Raw genomic sequence first — 27,207 nt, forward strand, 5'->3', positions numbered from 1 at the left:
TGTAGTCTTTTTTTTTTTTTTGCTTTGGTTTAGCTTATGTATGTCACATTTATTATACTATCACAGGGGTTTGATAAATTTGGCTCACATAAACAAAAAAACTATAAATCACTTTGGAATAAAATTTTTTGCACACATAAGCAAAAAAAAATTATTACATTTTTTACCACTTTTTCCCCCTAAATGTACTAACCCATTTTTTGTGTGTTTTTTTTTCTTCTCACTTCAGATCAGAGGACTACTTTGGATTCGGTGGACTACAATGACTTGCGTTTTTTTTTTTTTTAAATATATATATATATATATATATTATTAGAATGGTTAACAAGGGCTTGTGGGTTTTTTTTGGGAAGAAAAGTATTTTAAACGTGTTGTGTGTTTTTTTATTTTTATTTGCTTTACAGGCTTAGTAGTGGAAGCTGTCTTATATATGGAGTCCATTACTAAGCCAGGGCTTAGCATTAGTCCCAATTAGCCACAGGGGTGCCAGCAAGAGCCAGTACCAACAGGCACAGAGCATCAAAAATGGCACTCTGGTCTTAGGCGGTAACAGACTGGAACTATTTAGTCTGGGAAGGGACAGTAACAATGATCCTCGGCCACCCTGGTAACGTCAGGCTGTTGCTGCTTGGTTGGTATCTGGCTGAGAATGAAAATACGGGGAACCCTATAGCTTTTTTTTCCCCCATAAATAATTAAATAATATTTTTTTTTAAAGTGTGTGGTTCCCCCTATTTTTATTCTCAGCCAGATACCAACCAAGCAGCAACAGCCTGAAGTTACCAGGGTGGGCAAGGACCATTGTTACTGGCCTCTCCCTGCCTAAATATTGCCAGCCTGTTAATGCCTAGGCCCAGGAATGCCATTTTTGATGCTCCGGGCCTGTTGGTACCGGCTCTTCCCGGCACCCCTGTGGCGGTGAGTACCAGGGTAATAATTTGGGGTTAATGCTAGCTGTATTTGGGGCTAACGCTAAGTCCTGGTTTAGTAATGGCCTCTGTCTATAAGACAGACTCTACTAATAAGCCTGTAAATTAAATAATAAAAAAAAACCTCAACACGTTTAAAAAACTTTTCTTCCAGAAAACATTCCCCCACAAGCCCTCGTTAACCATTTAATTAATAGTAAACAAAAAATGCATATCATTGACGTAGTCCACTGAATCCAAAGTAGTCCACAAGATACCCGGATCTAAAATGAGAAGAAAAAAAACACAAAAATTGGTTAGTGAATTTATAGTGCTCTCCCCTGGGGAGAACACCAATAAATCAGGGTTTCCAAACAGGGATCCTCCAGCTGTTGCTAAACTACACCCCCCCCAAAGGCTGTCTGGGAATGAGAGGTGTAATTTAACAACAGGGAGCCTCCAGTTAAGCACCAGCTGGAGTCTCTCTGTTCCTGAACTAGTGGTAGTTTATAATAGGAGGCCCCCTGTTCCTAAACTAGAACTCCAATGTCATTTATAGCACTGTGGGAAATATGAAATTAGTGCCGAGATTTCATATTATTGTTAGCTGGCTGGCTCCCCTCCCCAGCTACCTGCCAGCATTTACCACCTGCCCACATCTCCCACCCGACTGCTAGCTGTTGGAAGACCACAACTCTCAGCATGCCCTTACAGTGAAACAGCTAGCAGGCAGGAAGAAGATGCAGGCGGGTAGCCAGGGAGCGGAGCTTTACAAAAAGTCGCACAAAAAATCGCAGTTGCAACATTTTGTGTGACTTTTTAAAAATGCTGTCAAAAGTCATTTTTGTAAGCAAGGTCCGATAACCTGGCTTTAACTTGCGACTTTTTTTTTGCCTATGTGCGAAATTTGCACTTCATAAATTCCCGACCACTGCAAAATGAAGACTTAAAGTTGCTTAGTTTGCTACTATATGCGTACCCACAAAAGTTGCATCAAAAATTGCTTAGGCGTACGTGCAACTTTTTGTGTGACTTTTGTGAGCAAAAAAAGAGCTATAAATCCCTTGATAAATCTTCCCTTTAGTGTATGTGTATATTTAACATCTCACATGTCATTGGGACATGCAAAAATATTAAACTGGTGGAGGTCCTTCTATCCTTTGCTCCAATTTGTGCAGACAGCTCTCTCACTGTTTCTCCTACCCCCCTACTTTTAAGGAGACAGGTATTTGCAGGTATGAGCTGTTCACAGTTAGTTAGTCCATGAATCTACACTGCTCAAAAAAAAATAAAAGGAACACTTAAAGAGTACCTGTCATCAACAAAAACTTTTAATATGTTGTTCATAATCATTAATGAAGACATATTGTAATGTATCTTCATTAAAAAATATTAATATTTATACCAGTTTTTTCATTTTATACTTTTGGCCACTAGGGGGTCTCTCTTCTATGCCTGGTCTGCAGGCAGCTTCCTATGCTTTTCATAGTAAGTGTACAGCTTTTGGGACTAATGCTGAAAGGGCACTGGTCCTTCCACAGGAAGTTCAGTACTCTTAGCTCAGGACTCGCTCCCAGCCTGACATTCATCTTAATTACTGCCTTTGTAATTGCTCCCACCGCCCCTGGTTCTCGGCATTGACTTTTTAGTGCAGAGAGACACAGGAGAGAGAGAGAGAGAGAGACAGAGGCTGCTGTCCCTCCCCTGTACTTAGTCAGCATGCACACTGCAGAGCAGTGTTTCCCAACCAGGGTGCCTCCAGCTGTTGCAAAACTACAACTCCCAGCATGCCCGGAAAGCTGTTGGCTGTCTGGGCATGCTGGGAGTTGTAGTTTTGCAACAGCTGGAGGTACCCTGGTCGGGAAACACTGCTGCAGAGGGAGAGCAGCATACAGGAAGACTGGCAGAAGCAGAGTCCCAGCCAGGCTTCATGTGACATCATGCCTGCCGGGACCCGCCTCCTTCCACCCCTCAGAAAGACAGTGCTCCTGAGCTAATGAAGAGGGATAAAAAAAAGGTATATCCACAGCATTTTAAACCTCAATAAACATAGGGATAGGCATAGAGAGTAAGGGACAGATGGGGAGGGGGATCAGGGAAAGTTTAGTTGATGACAGGTACTCTTTAAACAACACAATGTAACTCCAAGTCAATCACACTTCTGTGAAATCACACTGTCCACTCAGGAAGCAACACTGATTGACAATCAATTTCACATGCTGGTGTGCAAATGGAACAGACAACAGGTGGAAATTATAGGCAATTAGCATGACATCCCCAATAAAGGAGTGGCTCTGCAGGTAGTAACCACAGACCACTTCTCTGTTCCTATGCTTCCTGGCTGATGTTTTGGTCACTTTTAAATGCTGGCGGCGCTTTCACTTTAGTGGTAGCATGAGACGGAGTCTACAACCCACACAAGTGGCTCAGGTATTGCCGCTCATCCAGGATGGCACATCAATGTCAGCTGTGGCAAGAAAGTTTGCTGTGTCTGTCAGCGCAGTGTCCAGAGCATGGAGGCGCTGCCAGGAGAGGCCAGTACATCAGGAGACGTGGAGGAGGCCGTAGGAGGGCAACAACCCAGTAGCAGGACCACTACCTCCGCCTTTGTGCAAGGAGGAGCAGGAGGAGCACTGCCAGAGCCCTGCTAAATGACCTCCAGCAGGTCACAAATGTTCATGTGTCCACTCAAACGGTCAGAAACAGACTTAATGAGTGTGGTATGAGGGCCCGACATCCACAGGTGCGGGTTGTGCTTACAGCCCAACACCGTGCATGATGTTTGGCATTTGCCAAAGAACACCAAGATTGGCAAATTCGCCACTGGAGCGCCCTGTGCTCTTCACAGATGAAAGCAGGTTGACACTGAGCATCTGGAGATGCCGTGGAGAACATTCTGCTGCCTGCAACATCCTCCAGCATGACCGGTTTGGCGTTGGGTCAGTAATGGTGTGGGGTGGCATTTCTTTGGGGGGCCGTACAGCCCTCCATGTGCTTACCAGAGGTAGCCTGACTGCCATTAGGTACCGAGATGAGATTCTCAGACCCATTGTGAGAACATATGCTGGTGCGGTTGGCCCTGGGTTCCTCCTAATGCAAGACAATGCTATACCTCATGTGGCTGGAGTGTGTCAGCAGTTCCTGCAAGAGGAAGGCATTGATGCTATAGACTGGCCCACCCATTCCCCAGATCTGAATCCGATTAAGCATTTCTGGGACATCATGTCTCGCCCCATCAACCAAGGCCACGTTGCACCACAAACTGTCCAGGAGTTGGCGGATGCTTTAGTCCAGGTCTGGGAGGACATCCCTCAGGAGACCTCATCAGGAGCATGCCCAGGCGTTGTAGGGAGGTCATACGGGCACATGGAGGCCACACACACTACTGAGCCTTATGTTGACTTGTTTTAAGGACATTACATCAAAGTTGGATCAGCCTGTAGTGTGGTTTTCCACTTTGATTTTGAGTGTAACTCCATATCCAGACCTCCATGGGTTGATAAATTTGATTTCCATTGATAATTATTGTGTGATTTTGCTGTCAGCATATTCAACTATGTAAAGATTCATTCATTCATTCGATTCATTCATTCAGATCTAGGATGTCTTATTTTAGTGTTCCCTTTATTTTTTTGAGCAGTGTATTAAGCTTTGTTCCCACAATTGAATTACTGTGCAGGATTTTGTATTGAAATTCCACATGGAGATTCCACAGCAGCAGAGTCCCACTGAAATTTCAAAAATTCTAATTCCGGTGTCCACAGAAGGAATAGACATGTGCAAACTCTGCAAGGCAATGCATTGCCGTCAATTTGGCTGTGCATTTCCAAGCAGTGCTTGCGCCACCATGTTCTAGAGGCAGATACTACAACATGTTCTTTTTTTTAAGATTAAGATTTTTATATAGAAGTAATTTACAAATCTGTGAACTTTCTGGCACCAGTTGATTAGAAAAAATTGGTTTTTCCCCGGAGTACCCCTTTAAGTAGACTTTACTGGGGCTTGGAAAAAATATGGGAATGCATTATGATTTATATGTATAAAATTATTAAAGTTGAAAAGTGATGAATTGCTGTATCCATTGCTAAAATTCTTGAAATGTACCAATGTATATTCTTTTTTTTTTTTTTATATATATATAACAGTTTTTTTATTAAATAATTTTTCTTTAAAACAGATATTTGAGAATAAGAAAATAAAAGTACATAGAATCATAACCAGAGTCATTACATATTAAAAAGACCAGGTTACAATATGATAACATAGATCCGGCTGTAAAGATGTTGTAAAGTCCAGATTATTTCAGGTCGGCTCTGTGAGTATCCGGGGAAGACCCCACATCAGAGACATGAAGCTTAGATAAAAAGCCGTTATCTAACAGATAATAAAGAATGAAGCGAGGATAATATGAAACGCTATTAGAGGATACTAATAATATCTCTTGACTCCGGATCCATTACACCTCAGCTTATGGTCAATAATCCAGGCAATATGCAAACCAACCTATATTCTATTATGCATTCAGAACAAAACAAGAAATATAATATGATTTAATTGCAAACAGTGCACCAATAAAAAAAAAAAAAAAAAATTGCACTTACCAATAAAAAAGAATGCATATACGTCTTCATCGCCGTCACTTAATTCTTTAATGTTCCCTCCAAGAAGAAGCCACAACCCCACACCAATTATTGCTGAGCCTGCAAGCTGAAAATACAAAATAAAAATAATGTCAAATAATTAACAATATTCTTTGGCTATAAAAATGTTTACAAACCAGGGTTTTATACTTAAAGAACAAGTCTCATGCTGGCCGGTACAGAAAAACTTAAGCCCTATCCACAGGACAGGGGATACATTTTAGATTGCGGGGGGCCACAGCGCTCAGACCCCCCGCAATCTAAAATGTATCCCCTATCCATCTGTATGGAGCCCCGGCTCTCCCGAAGAGTGGCGCGTCACGTCCCCCGCCCGAAGCGGGGGCCGCCACCTGGCGGCTCCTGCTTCGGGCAGGGGTCATGACGCGCCACTCTGCGGGAGAGCCGGGGCTCCGTACAGACAATCGCAGGGGGCCACAGCGCTCGGACCCCTCGCAATCTAAAACTTATCCCCTATCCTGCAGATAGCGTATACGTTTTCTGTAACGGTCGGCATGAGACTTCTTCTTTAATAACCTGCAATGAAGATTAAAAAAAAGTTCAGACCCTTTTCCATTTCTTGCATTTGTTTCTTACAAAATCAACATAAAAAGATACATTACTTAGTGTGCATACATTTATAGTTTTAAAATTTCTAATCACAAATGATAAAAGCAAGGTATATATCAGAGCTTCCCAAACTTATTTGGTCTACCAGCCCTTTTGAGAAAAAAAAATCTACCTTCTTTAAGTGAAAAAAAGGAAAGATGCAGCTACAAATTTGCACTTTTTATACAGAGGGAGACTTTTGGGGTCTCATTGGCTCACATGGGGTTCACTGCTCACATTTTAAAGGCACAGTAACATGTTAAACATACACAAATGAAACCATAACAAAATTCATTCATCCCCTTCCTGCAAATGGACGTATATTTACGTCCACTGTGGGTGCCCTCTGTATGACGCGTGCTCAGCAGGTGAGTGCGCATCATACCCAGTGGGTCCCGGTTGCTATCAGCAACCAGGACCTGCAGCTAATACCGGACATTGCCGATCAGGCTGATGTCCCGTATTAACCCATTAGATCAAAGTTGATTGGGAGATTGCCTTTGCCAGTTAGCTCAGTGGGCTGTCGGGACCGCTGCAGTAAAATTGAGGCGCCCCAAACAGCTGAGAGGACAGTGGCAGGTGCCTAACCTTGCTCCTCACTGTCTGATCGTTGCTTGCTCCAAGCCTGAGATCCGGGCTTGAGCAATCGAGCGCAGATAACAATGATCAATGCTATGCTATGGCATAGCATTGTTCAGTGTATGCAATCAAAGTATTGCAAGTAATAGTCCCCTATGGGAACAAAAAGACATTTTTTTTTTTAAATTATAAAAGTTTGAATCACCCCCCTTTTCCCATTTAAAAATAAATAAATAAATAAATATGTGGTATTGCCACGTGTGTAAATGTCTGAACTATAAAAATACAATGTTAATTAAACTGCACGGTCAATGGCGTACACGTAAAAAAAGTTCCAAAGTCCGAATTGCATATTTTTGGTCACTTTGTATACCCTAAAAAATTTATAAAAAGCAATCAAAAAGTCTCATCCAAACAAAAATGATACCAATAAAATCTTCAGATCACAGCACAAAAAATGAGCCCTCATACCGCCCCATATACGGAAAAAGAAAAAAGTTATAGGAGTCAGAAGATGACAATTTTAAACATACTCATGGTAATTTGGTAATTTTAAGTAGTGAAATAAAATAAAACCTATATAAATCAGGTATCCTTGTAAGTGTATGAACCTACAAAATAAAGATAAGTTGTCATTTGTACTGAAAAGGGCACTGTGTAGAATTGGAAACCCCCAAAATTTACCTTTTTTCAATTTTGCCCCACAAATACTTTTTGTTCTTGTTTGGCCATAGATTTTGTGGTGAAATGATTAATGGTATTACAAAGTAAAATTGGTGGCACAAAAAATAAGCCCTCATATGAGTCTGTGGGTGGCAAATTGAAAGTGTTATGCTTTTTAGAAGGTGAGGAGGAAGAAACATAAGTGCAAAAATGAAAAATGGCCCGAGAGGGAAGGGGTTAAGAAAAATATATTATTCTTATTTTACAATATTCACATAATTAATATAACAGTAGGACGCTAGTGGGCCCAACACCTAGTGCTATGGGACTGCCCGAGACAGTCCAAAACCACAGGCCACTTGTGCTGGGACACCACAAACTCCCCCTCTAAAACACAGCTGCCCGCAGCGCCCAATCCCAGTGGTTGAGGGATGGTGAAGGGCAGTCCTGAGGTAGGAGAAAGTGCAAACTGGAGACTCTTCCTAGCGATGTTAACGTTGGTGCCTATGTCGGAACCAAATGCTTTTTGTAGTTTTTTATTTTTTCTCATTTGTGCCAATTGGGTAATTGTGGTAAGGTTTAGTGACTTTGTAACTGCACTCCAACAGATAAACACACAAGACAAAACAGACATAAAACATGACTCTGCTTTACACCACGGGTTGCAGCAAGACAATTCTGGGGGAACTCCTGACCATGGACCAGTGCTGCTGTAGGCTATCATTTTGCAACTGGTCCGGTGCCACGGGGCCCTTTGGCTTCAAGCACTTCTCACCGTGATGAGATTAGAGTCCTCCTCCTTGGCCACACCTTGGGACAAACACAGACAACAGACAGACACCTCCTTCCACAAAAATGTATTACTAAGGTGCCACCTTGAATTTCAGGGCCCTCATATGCTTCAGGAGTCACTTAAGACAGACAACATAAAACATAGAAAGAAGGATATGCATCCTGACTAGTTATAAACAGGGCATCCAAATAATTGTCTGGCTATTCAGCATTATTGCTGACGATGATTTAAAGAAAGCACAATAAAAGGAGACAGTAAAATAAGTACAGTTTAAGACTATCTAGGTTATACAAATTTTTCTCCACTAGACAAACCTAACTAGAAAAATGCCATTTTTGGCAACCAACACGGAAGGCATAAGGGTATGTAATAAAGTTCACGACAAAGTTGGGCACTTGTAAGCATTTTGGTTACTTCTTCGCCCAAGGCCATGCACAGTTCTTAAACCTTGCAAAACTTAAAATTGAAACATAAATCAGTCCTGGGGCATTAATTCCGAATGTCCTGCACAGGCTGGCATAGAGTATGAGCAGATAAGGCACACGAAGGAGTGAGCGTTATTGTGTCTCATCTTCCTTCACCATAGCAGAATTTAGTAAGTAAAAGGCTGATCAGCTGCAGTGATCATAGCTTCAGCCACAGCAAGGTGCTGATATCCACAGAGGGCCAGACTTTAGAGTTGCCATAGCTGCATCACAGCGAACCTTTGTGCCTCCGCAGAATCTGGACACTAACCCTCAGGGGAGACTGGTGCTGTGTCTGTCTCATCGGGTGATACCAGAGTCAGTGGAGCTGCTGGTGGAGTAGATGGCTGGCTGCTGTCGCTGTCTGGCACTTGTGGTGGGGCAGACCTCTGCCCTTACTGGGTAGGAGTGTGAGTCTCTGGGGGACCACTATCCAAGTCCTCTAAATGTGACAGACTGAAGAGCTTCTGTTTGGAGTTGCCATCAGCTAAGGACATGGCGTTAGTCACCATTAGTCCATTTGTAATTGGTTCAGACATGCTGTGAATTTTTGAGTGCGCTGTAACTTTAAGAAGAATACTGTGTATGGCCCTTTAAGACACCTGAGGAGGTTCTGCAGCAGCTTGGGTGGTGCTCCCTCTCTACTCTGTAGACACAGCTTGCAGCTTTGAGCACCGGAGACATAAGGCTACAAGGGATTGAGGATTGCTGCCACTCACTTGCTGTTTCAGGTAACAGGACACTTCCAGTAAGCAGTGGCGGCAGCCGCCGAATTTCCAAGATGGCGGCGCCCAGCAAACTTCCTGTAGGTCTGGCCAGAAGGATCTTCTCTTGTGCAACACAGGGCAGCACTTTGGTTCCTCTGCTGCTGGTGAGGATGTCAGCGGTGGGCGGAAATTTTAAAGCTTGAGTAGGCCTCTGCTTAGGACACACCAAAAACAGCACACCTGAGCTTAGCTGTTGCTCAGGAGTCTCACTAGGTTGAAAACTAACTGTGGACTGACTAACTCCTCCCCTGTACCTCACTATAAAGATGGAGACTTTTGGGGTCTCATTGGCTAACATGGTCACATGGGGTTCACTGCTCACATTTTAAAGCCACAGTAACATGTCACACATGAAATCATAACAAAATTATTTTTGTAGGAAAAATATATTATTCTTATATTACAATATAAACATAATTAATATAACAGTAGGATGCTAGTGGGCCCAACACCTAGTGCTAGACTGCCCGAGACAACCACAGGACAGCCGCTTGTGCTGGGACACCACACAACGGGGAAGTGGCAGGAGGTAACTAAATGTTTATTTTCTTAGTCCCTGACAGACTGGTGAATTTGCCTAAAAACCTCCCTGTCTCGGAGTACTTACTTATGGGTTTCTTAAGGGTGGCATTGTTAGGAATAGCAGGAATCCTCCTATACAGTCTCACTGCTGATCTATTATGCTGGAACAGCTGGTAATAACTGCTAGCTCAGGGCTTGTTTAGAATGGAGTTCCTAATTGGTAAGTCTCACTTTCAAGATCCACGGCATTTGCAGTATGATGCAGATTACCGTATATAACCTAGCTGCATGGTTGCTCGATTTTCTGTTGAGTCTTGCTTGTCTCTGAGTCTCAGTGCCTGCCTGGTGCTCTACAAATTTTATCATAGATATATTTAAAGAGCTAATGAGGTTTAGTTTTGTCTGGTGTTAGGTTTCATTTTCAGGGATAAATCTAGGGAAAGGTAGTGGACAGCCAGCTATGGTCAGATTTTGTAGTTGATCCCATTCATCATCTTTTTCTTCTATTACTGTCCATCATCGTCATCATTTGTTCTATCATCCATTCATCATTATCCTGTTCCAGACATCTATTGATGAGTTGCTATTTTTATTGGCACTGACCAGTATTTAGACATTCATTGTATGTTGTTGCCTGCTTGTCATAAAGCTGACACAAAATTTAAACCTGGGGGTCTCTGGGTACTAAAAGCCTGGTCTTGTGAGCAAACAGCATTGTTACAGGCATATGGTCAATCTGGTTTAGAAAAATTACATATACAATGTGAAATCAATGTTTCAGTTCTATGTTTAGAAGTGAGTAGTTATTTTTGAAGTGGTTATTTTTATGTTGTATGGTTTATTCCCCTCCTTTTAGATACCGCAGATGTGCACCTGAAGTCCTATGGCATTTAGTAAGAACATTAAAAATGATATTGTCATCAATGGACTGTCCAATCAGAATCTTGTTATGGCTCTGTGTCATGTCAAGTGGATGAATCAAAATAGCTACTTCTTTCTGCCATGTCCAAAGACCATGAAAATTCATCTTAGCTACCTACTACCCATCTAAGCTGAAATAACTTCTTGTTTAATTATCTTTTAAACACTTTTCATTAAACATAGCATAGCATTACTATATTCAATATATACATCTATAAGTCTGACTGTTAGACTCACCGCAGTCGATTGGCACTCGGGAGGAAGTAGATCAGCAGGACTACAGTAGTCTAGAACACAAGAGGTAGTTGATCCACTGGACCTGTGTGTCAGATGACGGGGCCCATGCCAGGGAGTGGAGTATAAGGTGCACTGGTTTCCACCAGAGCCTGCCACAAAGCGGGATGGTCTAGCTGCGACAGGCGGTACCCAGGTCGCTACCCATGGCACGACTCAACCACACAGGTGGCTGAGGTGATGCGAGGTACAGAAGGGAAGAGACAGGATGTAGTCTGGATAGCAGGAGGTCAGGGCAGGCGGCGCAGGAGCGTAAAAAGGAATGTAGCACAAGGTCAGTAGGCAGGCAGCAAGGTACACGGTCAGGTCACGGAATACTAGGACTGGTACACGGCAAGGAAACACAGTATAATGCTTTCACTAAGGCACTGGGGCAAACAAAGATCCGACAGAGGAATGTGGGAGGTGCAGAAACTTATAAGTGTGTGTCAGGTGCAAACCATAATTATTGGCACAGTGACCCTTTAAATCTAAGAGCTCCGGTGCACGTGCCCTAGGAGGTGGAGGCATGTGCGTGGGAGCTGAGGTGAGTGATGGGCTGGGGTTCCCATGCGGGCTCGCAATGCGAATCCCAGCCCCGCCAGCTGGGGAAGGGAGAAGAACAATGCACTCACGGGCAGGAGGTACGGTTGGAGCGCTAGTTGTCACACTGACGATATTAAAATTAGTATAGTCAAGATAATTTACATGTTCTAGATCTGTATGTGCATACTGTGGTGGCTCATCCTCAGCCAAACATACCACCTACTTCTTGTTCTGCAATGTTGCCTCTCATACAGACCTAGGTAGTCTATTCACATTGTAATGATTTTGTATTCAAACTATTAACCAAACAAAAATTACTTACATAGGGTACATGGGGCCAGTTTTTGTCTGACATTTAAATTTTGAATATTTACTTTCATATGGACAGTGAAATAGAAGCTCTATATTATGATACAGGGAACCCCTTTAAAGGCCCGTCCCCAATGCTGAATCTCTGCCCAGAGATATTCTGGGCAGAGAATCTGTCTGCAGCGGGTGCCACCAAATTGATTGGTGGAAGGACTGCACGGACGTGTACCATCTTCATAGAAGGCAATGCAATTGAGCAGAAAAAAAGGGAATTTGCATTGGCGGTGAGACCGATGACCACATAGTGAGATGTAGAAACCGGGTCACCTGCACTATCTGGGCGCAGTGGAGGAGGTGAGGTGACGTGTGTGTTACATGCTCCTCCATGAAACGCCATGATGTGGATGGAAGAACGGGGCAGCGGAGCAGCAGCAGGGGTCGAACATGGTATAGGGGACATAAACCGAGTTCCAGATATCATGCAAATGGATAGTATCGTCCCCGATACCGATACTAGTCTAAAAACCCTATAAAAATGATGTCACTAAGTTAATTTCACACTTTAAAAGCTGATATTTCCATTTATGAAACAAGCCTCAGATAATGATAGGTTACAATGTTATGATGTGTAGGTTATGTCACCCTGTGTCTCTAGTGACACTGATATTGCTGAAAATATCTTTACTTTCCATGTAACGTAGGTCAATTCCATTTTCAGAATTTCCAGCACCATTAGGGTATCCTATAATTACAAGTGTGCACCACTCCTAAAAGTCAGTGGCTGCAAAATAAAAGATGCTCATGCAATTTCTGTGTTTTCCGACAGTGTCTGCCAGTTTTTCCAACCGCACAAAACACAAATCTTTTTATATGTATTCTTATATGGGTTTTCTTATTTCACTTGTCAATTATAAGTTCAGAATTGTCTAATGTTTTACTGCACTTAGTGACTTGGGTTTCTCCAATATGTGGACTTCCTAAGACGTGGTCTGTCTGCTACCCCACATAGCACTTAGCTACCTATCTCTTCTATGTTTCAATCAATTTGAATCTTTTTATATTTTTGCAGGAATTCAATAAAATGTTGTCAAGTTCTGAGGGTCTATCTATAATACACTAATGTTTACTCTTAGCAGAAACAAAGATTGTGTAGCTGGAATTTACCATACAGATCCGTTGTTCTCCTTTGGAGGTAGGCCATGCCGAGGTGAAAAGCAGTGACATACCATATTTTCTGACGTATAAGACGACCCCCAACTTTTACAGTTAAAATATAGAGTTTGGGATATACTCGCCGTATAAGACTACCCCTCTACTGCGATGTATGTTACCTTACCAGTGATTGGCTGGTTGTTGTATACAAAGCCTGCTTGGATTGGTCAGCTCTCCCTGCCTGTCCAGCCCTACCTGTCTTCAAGACTATCAAAGTGGTACATGCCTCTTTCACCCGTCTGGCCCGCCCTTGTATCTTATTACTGCACCTCCTTCTCTGCCTCTCAGATCTCGCACATGCACCACCCTTGTATCCCATTACCACACCTCTTTTTTCACCTCTCTGATCTCGCAAATGCGCATTAGTGCTGCCTGTCATATTTCGCACATGCGCACCTGCGCCGCCTCTTAGATCTCGAACATTCACGCCTGCACCGCCTCAGATCTCGCACATTCGCACCTGCGCCACTTCACTGCAGTCCTCAGGAGTGAGATGTGAGAGGCAGAGAAAGAGGTAGGGTAATAGGATACATACAAGGGCGGGCCAGACGGATGAAAGATACGTGTTTTTCTGTGCACAGCGCTGCTCTCTCTCCAGGGGCAGATCTAGAGTCTAGAGTATCATGCAGTGGTCAACACACCCCCTCCCATAGACTTGCATTGAGAGGGCATGGCGTGATGTCACAAGGGGCGTGGCTGTGACGTCACAACCCCCGCAGCCCGCACCCATAGTTTGGAACAAAATGTTCCTAACACTGGGGCAGTGGAGTACCCCTTTATGTATGCAGCATAGTTTTCCCACACTAGGTAGGCAACATAGTTCCCCCACATTAGGTTGTCAGCATAGTTCCCCCTACATTAGGTTGTCAGCATAGTTCCCCCACACTAGGTTGTAAGCATAGTCTCCCCCCCCCCCACATTAGGTTGGCAGTATAGTTCCCCCACATTAGGCTGGCATTATAGTTCCCCCCACATTTGGTAGGCAGTATGTTCCCCCCACATTAGGTAGGCAGTATGTTTCCCACATTAGGTTGGTAGTATAGTTCCCCCCACATTAGTTTGGCAGTATAGTTCCCCCACATTAGGTTGTAGTTCCCCACATTAGGTTGGCAGTATGTTCTCCCACATTAGGTTGGCAGTATGTTGCCCCACATTAGGTTGGCAGTATGTTCTCCCACATTAGGTTGGCAGTATGTTCCCCCACATTAGGATGGCTGTAAAGATCCCCCACATTAGGTTGGCAGAATAGATCCCCCACATTAGGTTGGCAGAATAGTTCTCCCACATTAGGTTGGCAGTATAGTTCCCCCACATTAGGTTGGCAGTATAGTCCCCCCCAAATTCCCCCCACATTAGGTTGTAGTTCCCCACATTAGGTTGGCAGTATGTGCCCCCACATTGGGTTGGCAGTATAGTTCCCCCACATTAGGTTGGCAGTATAGTTCCCCCCGCATTTTTTAGGCAGTGGCCCCCACAGACATACAGCCTTCAGCCATGTACAGTGTATGGCTGGAGGCTGTATGTCTGTGTACTGCCCCACTTCAGTGCTCCGACCACCGCTCCTTCCGGTCAGGGGTCATGAGATCTACTGCTATGGCCTATAGGCCATAGCAGTATGTCTTGGGACCGGAGGTCAGAGCACCGAAGATGACGTACCGCTGGTAACTTACCCTGCACGCATCCTCGCTGCTCCGCTCTGCTGTTTCAATGGACGCACGTACTGGACATCAGTGAATTCCCTGCATGCGCTACCCCCGGTGGCCCCTGCATTTTTAAAATTAATGCGGGAACGCAGAAAGGTAACCGGGACATCCTTGTGTCCCGAAAAGATCTTTCGTGAAACAGGGATGTTCCGAATGTGACGAGGGAAATTAATTTGGGAGGGCAATGGGGCGGGTACTGCAGTTGGCAGTCCCGGCTGACTGCAGTGCCCGCCCTATAAGACGACACCCGGCGTATAAGACGACCCCTGACGCTTGGGAACATTTTCCAGGGTTAAAAAATCATCTTATACATCGGAAAATACGGTATATCCACGTCTACTGAAATAAACATGAATGCTCAGCAGATGTTCATCTTGAGTTTATGGCCAACTGTCATATTTAGTAGGGAACAGTGCAGACTGGAACTCACCCCAACTACTGTCCCTACCTACCTGAATGATTCACGCTAAGCGGCAGCCCCCAACTAGGTGACGTTCTCTACACTGGGTGTCACAGAAGTCAGCAAAACCAGGTCAGCAACACACTGGCAAATAAAGTACACAATCAGTAGACAGGAGGTTAACCAGAGACAAGCCAGAAGTCAGAAACCAAGAGGGCAGCATAAAAAAATCAAAACAATAGAATAAGAGTTAGGGCAAGCAAAGGTCAAACCTAGAGAGCAGTAAAATACAATGTCAGTAGGCAAGGGGATAGTAAGGTCACAAGCAGAGGTCAGGCTAATCAGGTCTGGCGACAGAAGGCACAAAGAACAGGAACGCTATTGTAGGGTGAGAACATATATTAAGGGAACAAGGGTTGAGACACTGAGCAATTTAAATATCTTGTCTCTAGGAGGTGTGGCACAGTGGCACCGAAGTTGATCTGCCTCCTCAATGGCTAGGCCGCATCACACAGTGGCGAACGGCTCTTCGACATGGAGGGCAGTTCCCAAGGCCAACGCTGGACAGGAGATGGTGCTGGGCCAGGTTAGTTAATTACACTCCTTGGGTAGGCCTTCATAACAGTAGGGCCACAAACCATTAATACTGGAGTTTGGCATTAATGATATGCATATATCATCCACAGAGAACAATGGTTAAAGACCTGAAACTGCTAGCTTATCTTAATGGATCACAAGTGCAACATTACAGATAGTTAAGGATTTTTATCTATGGAATACAGAATATTTGGGAAAATCTATCAACACGTGTAGAGAAAGAGTGGTGCAACCAATCAGATTGCTTCTTTCATTTTTCTCAGGCCTTTTTAAAAATGAACTGATTGGTTATTATGCGCAACAGCTCAACTTTTCCTCTGTACAGGTTTTCATGAATCTCCCCCATTAACTTTAGGCTTAGTTCAGATGTGCTGTAAAATATCTTTTTACATCTAAACCACAAAATCCCCGAAGTTTGCTGTTACTACATGTTCACTAGTATTGTACAGTAATTTGTTGCACATTTCTGCAGCAAATCTATCACATCTGAACTTACCCTTAGGGTGCTTCCATATGGGTCGGATATCGCTTTTTAGCATTTTTTTTATGGTATATGAAGTGACCAAAAATGCACAAATTTGTAAATATATTTTAATAGTTCAGACATTTACGCAAGCGGCGGTACCTCATATGATTATTTTTATTTTTTATTTTATTTAAAAAATGGGAAAGGGGGGGGGGTCAAACTTTTATTAGGAAGGGGTAAATAAACATTTATGAACTTTTTTTAACACTGTATTTTTATTTTTTTATTACGCTTTTAATTTAGCTCACTAGTCTAAATTCCTCTCAAAGGGAGGGGGCGTGGCCTCACTGTGCAGGTCTCCGCCCCCTCCCTCAGTATGCTGTCTGCTCACATCTCCCCAAGCATTAGCAAAACTACAACTCCCAGCATGTTCTCACTGTCAGGTCATGCTGGGAGTTGTAGTTTGCTAATGCTAGGGTAGATGTGAGCAGGCAGATGGTTACATCTCCTCTAGCATTAGCAAAACTACAATTCCCAGCATGTCCACAGTGTCAAGGCATGCTGGGTGTTGTAGTGTAGCTAACCTTAGGGAAGGCAGTTTGCTTCCTCCCGCTGAGAGCGTACCAATAAAGGCACAAAAGACGACAGTAGGAGGATTTTTCCTCCAGCTAGGAGCCCTGCGCTCACAGCTGTCAATCAAGGAATTGGGTCCATGAAGTAGGTGATGACGCATGGACACAGCAGTATGTGTCCAAGCAGGCAGGCAGGGCAGTTGTTTGACTGGCTTTTTCAGTATGAAATACTGAAAACGTTCTAATGAAAGCAATTACAAAACCTATTGGTTTTGCATGCTTTACAACATATCAAAAGTTTTTGTATTTGACAGTGCCCTTTTAAGTACTGGGACACAAGGGCATACCCATACGCCCTCCATCCCCAACAGGGGTGCTTCCATATGGGTCAGATATCCTGAGGATTTGTGTAATATTCTCAGATGTCCTTCATGAAGGTCTAAATGTTATATAGTTTAAATACCATGTTATAAAGACAATATTTTCTGATTATTAAAGAACATATTCCATTTTTTTAATTTTTTCTTAAAAAAATGACAAAAACTCCACATCAAAATTAGAGCAGAATCCACTGACGTGACGAGGTGTGATGAGCGAATAAAGCCTTGAAGCCCCCTCCCATAGAGATGAATGAAGGGGGGCGTGACTTCATGACCAAGGCTGCCCTAACCCCTGTATGAACATACAAGGCTGACCTGTATGAACATACAGTCATGGCAGTAAATGTTGGCACCTCTGAAATTTTTCTAGAAAACAAAGTATTTCTCACAGAAAAGGATTGCAGTAACGCATGTTTTGCTATACACATGTTTATTCCCTTTGTGTGTATTAGAACTAAACCAAAAAAGGGAGGAAAAAAAGCTAATTGGACATAATGTCACACCAAACTCCAAAAATGGTCTGGACAAAATTATTGGCACCCTTAACTTAATATTTGGTTGCACACCCTTTGGAAAAAATAACTGAAATCAGTTGCTTCATATAACCATCAATAAGCTTCTTACACCTCTCAGCCGGAATGTTGGACCGCTCTTCCTTTGCAAACTGCTCCAGGTCTCTCTTATTGGAAGGGCGCCTTTTCCCAACAGCAATTTTAAGATTTCTCCACAGGTGTTCAATGGGATTTAGATCTGGACTCTTTGCTGGCCACTTCAGAACTATACAGCGCTTTGTTGCCATCCATTTCTGGGTGCTTTTTGATGTATGTTTGGGGTCGTTGGGGGAGGGGATTTATCAAAGTTGTCTATTTCCCGCATCAATATAGACCAACCTACAGAGGGTTAGGCCGGTCTATTGTGCGCTTAATTTATAAAAAGTTGCACGGCTCTTGATAAATTCTGCGCACAGACTTCGGGGGTGTATTCAAACCTGCTCCAGCATGGTCTGACATTTCAGCGTACTTTCGTTCGCCGAAAAGTCGCTATTGATAAATTCAGCACCAATGCATTTTTTCATCTAAAATAGACTAGAATGCATCATGTTCTAAAAATCCACTAAAAGTCGCAAAAAAGTTGCACATATTTAGACTGCGACTTTCTGTGCAACAAATTTAGACAGGAAAAACCATTCTAAATCCTTTGATAAATCTCCTCCATTGTCTTGCTGGAAGACCCAAGATCTCAGATGCAAACACAGCTTTTTGACACTGAGCTGTACAGTGCGACCCAAAATCCGTTGGTAATCCTCAGATTTCATGATGCCTTGCACACATTCAAGGCACCCAGTGCCAGAGGAAGCAACACAACCCCAAAACATCATTGAACCTCCACCATATTTCACTGTAGGTACTGTGTTCTTTTCTTTGTAGGCCTCATTCTGTTTTCGGTAAACAGTAAAATGATGTGCTTTACCAAAAAGCTCTATCTTGGTCTCATCTGTCCATAAGACATAAGTTTGTCCAAAAGGATTTTAGCTTACTCAAGTTCATTTTGGCAAAATGTAGTCTTGCTTTTTATGTCTCTGTGTCAGCAGTGGGGCCCTCCTGGGTCTCCTCCCATAGTGTTTCATTTAATTTAAATGTCTTTGGATAGTTTGTGCTGACACTGATGCTCCCTGAGCCTGCAGGACAGCTTGAATATCTTTGGAACTTGTTTGGGGCTGCTTATCCACTGGACTATCCTGCGTTGACACCTTTCATCAATTTTTCTCTTCCATCCATGCCCAGGGAGACTAGCTACAGTGCCATGGGTTGCAAACTTCTTGATAATGTTGTGCACTGTGGACAAAGGCAAATCTAGATCTCTGGAGATGGACTTGTAGCCTTGAGATTGATTATATTTTCCCACAATTTTGGTTCTCAAGTCCTCAGACAGTTCTCTTCTCCTCTTTCTGTTGTAAATGTTTAGTGTCTCACAGACAGACACACAATGCAAAGACTAAGTGAACTTCTCTCCTTTTTATCTGCTTTCAGGTGTGATTTTTATATTGCCCACACCTGTTTCTTGCCCCAGGTGTGATTAAAGGAGCATCACATGCTTGAAACTAATTTATCCACAATTTTGAATGTGTGCCAATAATTTTTTCCAGACCATTTTTGGAGTTTGGTGTGACATTATGTCCTTTAGATTTTTTCCTCCCTTTTTTGGTTTAGTTCCAATACACACAAAGGGAATAAACTTGTGTTTAGCAGAGGCGTCACTAGGTCATTTCATCCGGCATCACTAGGTCATTTCAGTGGGGCAGATCTGTCCTCTGCAAGGTCCCCTTCGCTGGCGCGCAGAAGGGGACCTCGGTCAGGGCCGGTCCTCCAGTCCCAAGTTTATTAGGCCGGGGCAGGGAGTCTGGACACTGCTACTTTAAGAGTAGCAGAAGTCTGTGCGCAGGCGTGCTCCCAGCCCCGGCTGTTCGCTCCGAGCAGGACGGAAGCTCGGAGCTGTAATCACTACAGGAGCAGCCAGGCGTGACCAGCAGCCCGCCCCGACATGATATACAGCCTGCCTTGTGTCACCTGCAGCCCAGAAAGGGTAAACAGGGGGGGGGGGGGGGGTGTTAAAACAGAGGGGTCAGGGGTCAAAAGATTGTGAAGGAGGGGGTCTGTGGAGGGACAGAACAGTGCAAAGGAGTGGTGGCAAGGGGGTCTAGGAAGGGGCAAAGGAATGTACAGGAGGGGGTGGCAGGGAGCAGAGGGGTCTGGTGGGAACTTAGGGGTCTAAAGTAGGGTTGCCACCTGCAACTCATTTATCAAACCAATCCTATAACTCCCTGCATGTTGCACCATATACTATACCATTGTTTCCCAACCAGAGTACCACCAGCTGTTGCAAAACTACAATTCCTAGCATGCCTGGACAGCTGTTGGCATCCTGGGAGTTGCAGTTTTGCAACAGCTGGAGGCACACCTGGTTGGGAAACACTGACCCATACTATATACTACTTTATAGTCCAACATGCTGGGAGTTGTAGTTTTGCAACAGCTGGAGGCACGCCTGGTTGGGAAACACTGATCCATACTGTATTCTACTATATAGTCCAACATGCTGGGAGTTGTAGTTTTTGTTTGGGGCAGCTGCTGAGCCACAGGCTGTATCAGGGCATGCTGGGGATTGTAGTTAGTAACTAACTGCAACTCCAGAATTGAATCAAGAAGACAAAAGAAGGCGATCAAAAGGCCACATCAAAACAAAAATGGAACCATTAAAAACTACAGATCGGGGTGCAAAAAAATTACCTTATACAGGAGAAATAAAAAAGTTATAGGGGTCAGAATAGGACAACATTTCCCTGCATATGTGTATCCTGTGATGTCACGCATATAAAATTAATTATGCTAATCAGTATGGCTGGTATTTTTTGCAAGAAAGGTGGCGACCCTTTTCTAAAGGGGTACTTAGGGGTCTGGAGAGCAGAGGGGTCTAAATGAGGACTTAGGGGTCTGGAGTAGGCAGATGTGTCTGGGGGGATTTAAGTGTCTGAAAGAAGAGGGTAGATATGGGTCTGGGGGGGGGGGGGACTTAGGGCTCATCCACACTGTGGACATTCTGCCAGCGAAATTCTGAGATACTAATGCATTGTGCACATTGCGGAATTACTACAGGGCAATTCTGCCATTGGAATGGACATGCAACCATTAGAATGTTCATTCTGTGGGCAGAATTCACCCAGAATGCATTGCCAGCAGCGCCTGCAGAAGGCGGAATGTCCGCAGTGTGGACGAGCCCTCAGGGGTCTAAAGGAGGAGGGGAAAGATGGGTCTTGGGGGACTTTGGAGTTTGGGTGAGGAAAGTACAGGGGGGGGGGGGGATTCTGCCATACAGAAGAAACAGTGTGTGGCCATATTATGTTCAGGGGTACAGTGTGTGGCCATATTATATTCAGGGGTACAGTGTGTGGCCATATTATATTCAGGGGTAAAGTCGTTGGCAGTATTATATTTAGGGGTACAATGTGTGGTCATATTAAATTTAGGGGTACAGTGGTTGGTCGTATTACATTCAGGGGTACAGTGGTTGACTGTATTATATTCAGGGGTACCATGGTTGGCAGTATATTATTCTGGGGTACAGTGTGTGGTAGTATTATATTCCGGGGTACAGTGTGTGGCAGTATTATATTCAGGGGTACAGTGGTTGGCTGTATATTATTCAGGGGTACAGTGGTTGGCAGTATTATATTCAGGGGTACAGTGTGTGGCAGTATTATATTCAGGGGTACAGTGGTTGGCTGTATATTCAGGGGTACAGTGGTTGGCAGTATTATATTCAGGGGTACAGTGGTTGGCTTTATAATATTCAGGGGTACAGTGGTTGGCTGTATTATATTCAGAGGGTAAAGTGTGTGGTCGTATTATATTCAGGGGTACAGTGGAAGGTTGTTTTATATTCGGGGGTACAGTGTATGGCAGAATAATTTTCAGATGTCATAGTATTTGGTAGATTTATAATAATCATTGTCTTCATGCAGAGGATGAGGATCTGCTGACATAGTGAGGAACCAATGATGTCCGGGCGTCAGACTCTACAGAGAAGATGGAGGTGGAAGAAGACCTGATATCTGGTCCAACAGAGAAGATGTCACTCAGGTCAGTGATATCCTTGTGTATTCTCCTAACTGTCCCATCACTGCTGTAGTCACTTTTAAGTCCTGCAGTGATGATGGGTGACACTGTACTCCAATCTGTGGTCTCCAGCTGATACAAAACTACAACTCTCATAATGCCTGAGGCTCCCGACATGATGGGAGTTGTAGCTTTACTACAGCTGGAGATCAACCTTGGGGTTTTAGACTATGCAGCCCATTTTATTTTGGTGGGGGTCTGACTGCTGGGACCCCCACCAAAAAATAAATGGGCTGCATATTCTAGTATGCCTGGGCCTATTTTTGGTCCCAGTCCGGCCCTGGCTGCCCGTGACTGTGCACAAGGGAAAGATCTACAAAGAAGATGGTGACTGAATAGAGGATTTTTTTTTTAAAGGCAAATGTCCCTACATGTACATAAGTGTGTGAGCATGTGTGTGTAGATATAAGTGTATAAGTGTATATCTGTGTGTCTGTGTAATGTGCATGTGTATGAATATATAAAGTGCATGTGTGTGAGTGTGTATATGTACAAAGTGTATGTAATACAGGGGGGGGGGGGGGTCGGGCTACTGTATAATAGGGGCACTGATACAATACAAAGAGGGGGCAACCAGGCTGCCTCCAGCTGTTGCAAAAGTAGTAGTTTTTCAACAGCTGGAAGCACTTTAGTTAGAAAAAAAACTGGTATACAGTATAGACACTAATAATGTAAACCCATGTACAGGGTAAGTAATGTAATTTCATACAGTGACCCCACTCACTATACTCACTATTCTGCTAGTGAGGTCACTGTGTACATACATTACATTACTTATCCTGTACTGATCCTAAGTTATATCCTGTAAATCTTTTATTAGAAAAATATAAATCATAACAAAACATAAACCAGCACAACTTTGCCATAACGGAAAACAACAACATGAAATAACATAAACCCAAACTTTACATTTAAATAAAAGAACAAAAATCCTGCCTAACCGGCCAGCCCAGCTTTCCTACTAGAACTATAAATATTACAACTACACCTTTCATAGCCAAACAACACACTCATAAGAAACATAAATATAGCACTATTTCGCTTTAACTCAAAACACCCAAACTCGGGAAAAATCATACATAGAAAACACAACAAGCACTCACACTGCACACCATGTTTTTTTTTTTTTATATATTTTTTTTATTTATTTATTTATTTTAAATAATAATATTAATAATAATAATAATAACACTATACCACACACATGCACACACATATATATATATATATATATATATATATATATATATATATCAATATATTAACTACATTTAACCAAGAAACCAAAAATAAATAAATAAATTAAATTCAACTCAAAATACCCAAACTCGGGAAAATATCACAGAAAACACAATACACACATGCTTACACACATCTTTACTACATACTACATATATAAACCAAAGAAAATAAATCCACAACGGGATACTAAAGAAACATTACTACAAAAACAAAACTGGTTCGACTGCCATGTCTATCTCTACTATATAAAAAAAAATTAAAAAAATAAAATAAAATAAAACAATTATAATGATATAACATACATTATACATACTATATACATAACTAACTATATACACTACTATATACAATACTATACACAAACTATATACACCTATAAATAAACAGAAAACTCACCTACAAATATAAAAGAACGTTCTACACTAAACTGACCCTTCACCCACACCACCCGCCCTCCTGTACATGGGTCAGAGTTTTTTCCATACAGTTCATAGTCCTCAATGTCCAGTCCACAACTCGCCCATGCCAGGTCCACCAAAAGAAAAGACCACCACCACCCACAAATATACCCTCCCAACCTAGAACTCCTCCCAACCAACTTAACCATTACCAGCTTTAACATACATAAGCAAACAATACAACCCACTTTAGGCCCAAGTTCAGTGCCTGTAAGCCCTTCATAACCATAGCATCTGAAAACAAAACAAAAAGCTATGGTGCACATGCATTAGCCCACCACCAGGAAGAAGGATGGCAATCCTGATACATACAATATTTACATTCTTTCCCTAACTGCACCCTATCTCTCACCCTACCATTATCCCTAAAGATAAACTGACCCTACTATCACCCTAACCCTGTCCCTGCATCACTGTCCCTAACCAAATTAAGGGTACTCTACCCAAAAGGTCTAGTATCTAGGGCACATCAAAAGAAAACCCTCTCCATAGGAGAGAAGCCCTACTGGTACCAAGACTGCCATACTCCAAAGACCTGATCTTCCCGAGGTCACCGGTGATGTTCCTACAGACCTCCACCTCGGAGAGGACTTTGCGCTGTGTAGACACTAAACACCGTGCATTCCACGTGTAGTACCTAACCACTAAACTGACTAAAAATAAAGTGCCCCGATCACGGCCACCCAGGTTCCTGAATGCCCCATAAGCCCACTCTGGATAGGTAAGGCCGGCAAGTTGACTCCAGCCGATGGAAGCGCCCACCCGGTTGTAGACCCTTATATTAAAGGGACAATGAAGCAGGAAATGGTCCATGCTTTCCAGCATGTCCCCGCACTCTTCTCGGGGACATCCCCGGTCATCAGATCTCCTACACTTCAAATTGTCCCTCACATATAGCTTCCCCTGAAAGCAGCGCCAGGCCAAGTCCCAAAACTTCTGGGGGATCCTTTTCATATTTAAAAGATACAACCCCACCCTCAGATCCCGACCTGGGCAGTCCCTGAGCGCCAGAGGCTTCTGGAAGTGGGTCAACAGAACCCGTTTGTCAAGGAACTGCCTTGACTGGGTCCTGATCGCCCACACTCCCAGACCCCACCGACGTATCGCCTTCAGAGTCGGGGTAGCGTAAGCCGGAAGATATCCATGGGGCGTACGGAGGTCCTTCACTTGCCCTCCTCTCTCCCATTCCTGGAAGAAAGGCCGAAACCATTCTCTGCAGGAGAGTTCCCCATGGAGGAGCCCTCTCTGACCAGAGGTTTGAGATGTTGGCTTTCAAGAAGGTGTTTGTTAAGAACACCACAGGGTTTACCATAGATAAACTCCTTGTGCGGTACGTAACCTCTCTCTTGACTAGGTTCATCCTGTTCCCCCATAACAGTTGGAAAAACAGGCTGCAGATTCTAGTGTAGTAAGCCTCTGGCAAGATACATACGCTGCCCAGATAGATAAACAAGGGGAGCAGGTACGATTTGATCAGGCGTACCCTTTCCCTGAGGGTCATAGACCAACCCTTCCACTGATCCACCTTATGAGTGGCATCCTGTAGCTTACCGTCCCAGTTTTTGGTGGGATAATCATCCTGGCCGAATGTGATGCCCAGAATTTTTGCTGAGTCTTGGGGCCCTGGGAGGGTGTCCGGGAGATCAAAAGTGGGATCTCCCCCTCCCAGCCAGAGACTTTCACATTTATCCCGGTTGATCTTAGACCCGGAAGCCTCCGAGTAGCGTTCCACCTCCGACATCACCACATCGACCTCCTCTCTCGAGGACACGAAAATGGTGACATCATCAGCGTACGCCACCACTCTCTGGGCGACATCCAGCTCCGCCAGACTCATCCTGACTCCCGCCAACGGCCCACAATCTACCCTCCGGACGAAGGGATCAATTGCGAACATGTATAAAAGCGGGCTCAAAGGACAACCCTGACGGACTCCGGACCCCACCTCAAAAGAGCGGCCAGACCACCCGTTCACCAGCGGGAAACTCTCTGCCCCTGCATATAAGGTCTTAAGCCAATTAATAAAAGCACACGGTAAGCCATATCTCAGAAGGACGGACCAGAGGTACTCGTGGTTCACCCGATCAAATGCTTTGGCCTGATCCAGGGTCAGCAAGTACCCCTTCCAGAGACCTGCACTACTCCGCTCCACTGCCTCCCGGACACCGAGAACAGCACTTAAGGTGCTTCGGCCTGGAACAGAGCAGTGCTGGGCCCCCGAAACTTCACCAGCCGATTAAACAGTATCTTGGCCAGAAGCTTCCTGTTCGTATTGAGAAGATCTATGGGCCTCCAATTCTCAATCCGGCTAGGATCTTTACCCTTTGAGAGAAGAATCAGGGCTGACCTCCTCATTGATTTTGGCAGAGTGCCCGAGGAGAGACACTCATTGAATACCTCAGTCAAGAGGGGAGCTAAAGACTCTTTAAAGGTCCTGTACCACTCGGATGTTAAGCCATCCGGACCTGGTGACTTCTTGGGGGCAAGCCCCTCAATCGCCAGTCTCACTTCCTCTTCCCTGATTTTTTCTGCCAAAACATCAAAAGAGGGGTCTACCCCTGGCTCAGGAATGGTTTCAGCCAGGAAAGCCGACATCCCGTCTCAATCTAGATCCTTCCTTCCCAAGAGATGCGAGTAGAAGGATCTGACGACCTCCAAGATCCCTGATCTGGACCGATTCAGAGATTCTGTACTATCAATCAGTCCTGAAATGACTTTACTACTCACTGACATCTTACAGTTTCTGTAAGGGTCGGGCGAGCGGTACTTCCCGAAATCCCTCTCAAAAACCAAAGATGCGTGCCTATCGTACTGACACCTCATCAGCAAGGATTTCACACTGGAGATATCCTCTCGGCTACCTCCAGTCGAGATGAGAAGCTCGAGTTTCCTCCTCAGTCCCTGATACAGGCGATACCTGTTCAGGGACCTGAGGCTCGAGAGCTGGCGGAAGAACCCCGCAACCCTCTTCTTGAATATCTCCCACCACTCTGACTTACTACTACAAAGGTCCAGTAAAGGTACCTGACTCTGAAGAAAATCCTCAAAGAACTGTCTTACCTCCGCTTCCTCCAGGAGGGACGAATTCAGCTTCCAATAACCTTTACCCATCCGAGGGGTCTCTGAAACATTCAGGGAAAACAAAATCATACAGTGATCGGAGAACTCCACCTCAACCACGGACACTGCGGAAGAGACGGCTTCCTCCTTCAAATAAAACCTGTCTATTCTAGACCTGCAGCTACCTCGATGATAGGTGAAACCCGCGTGGCCTGAGGGGCTCCGGATGTGGGCGTCCTCTAGGCGAGCTTCCCTAACTATACTATTGAGAGCTATGCTATCATAAGCCAACCGATCATTGGAGCCTCTCCTATCTTGGGATCTCGTGACAGTATTGAAATCCCCTCCAAAGATAACCTGTCGGCTTGTAAAAAGAAAGGGCTTAATCCTCATAAAGAGATCTTTTCGTCCCCACTTGGTTTGTGGAGCGTAGATGTTAATAAGCCGGAGCTC

General features: G+C 44.0%; 1 protein-coding gene across 2 annotated transcripts in view; it reads right to left on the reverse strand.

Annotated features, from left to right (window-relative positions):
* The window catches only part of TSPAN2 (tetraspanin 2), a 230,301-nt gene that overhangs the window by 130,575 nt on the left and 72,519 nt on the right, over nt 1-27,207 (reverse strand). For both annotated transcript variants that reach the window (XM_056558258.1, XM_056558257.1), the window contains exon 2: nt 5,510-5,615. In XM_056558258.1, the coding sequence (XP_056414233.1) occupies nt 5,510-5,615 (106 nt within the window). The remainder of the gene's footprint in view (nt 1-5,509; nt 5,616-27,207) is intronic.

This window comes from Hyla sarda, chromosome 2 (assembly GCF_029499605.1).
Source record: "Hyla sarda isolate aHylSar1 chromosome 2, aHylSar1.hap1, whole genome shotgun sequence".
Taxonomy (NCBI): Eukaryota; Metazoa; Chordata; class Amphibia; order Anura; family Hylidae; genus Hyla; species Hyla sarda.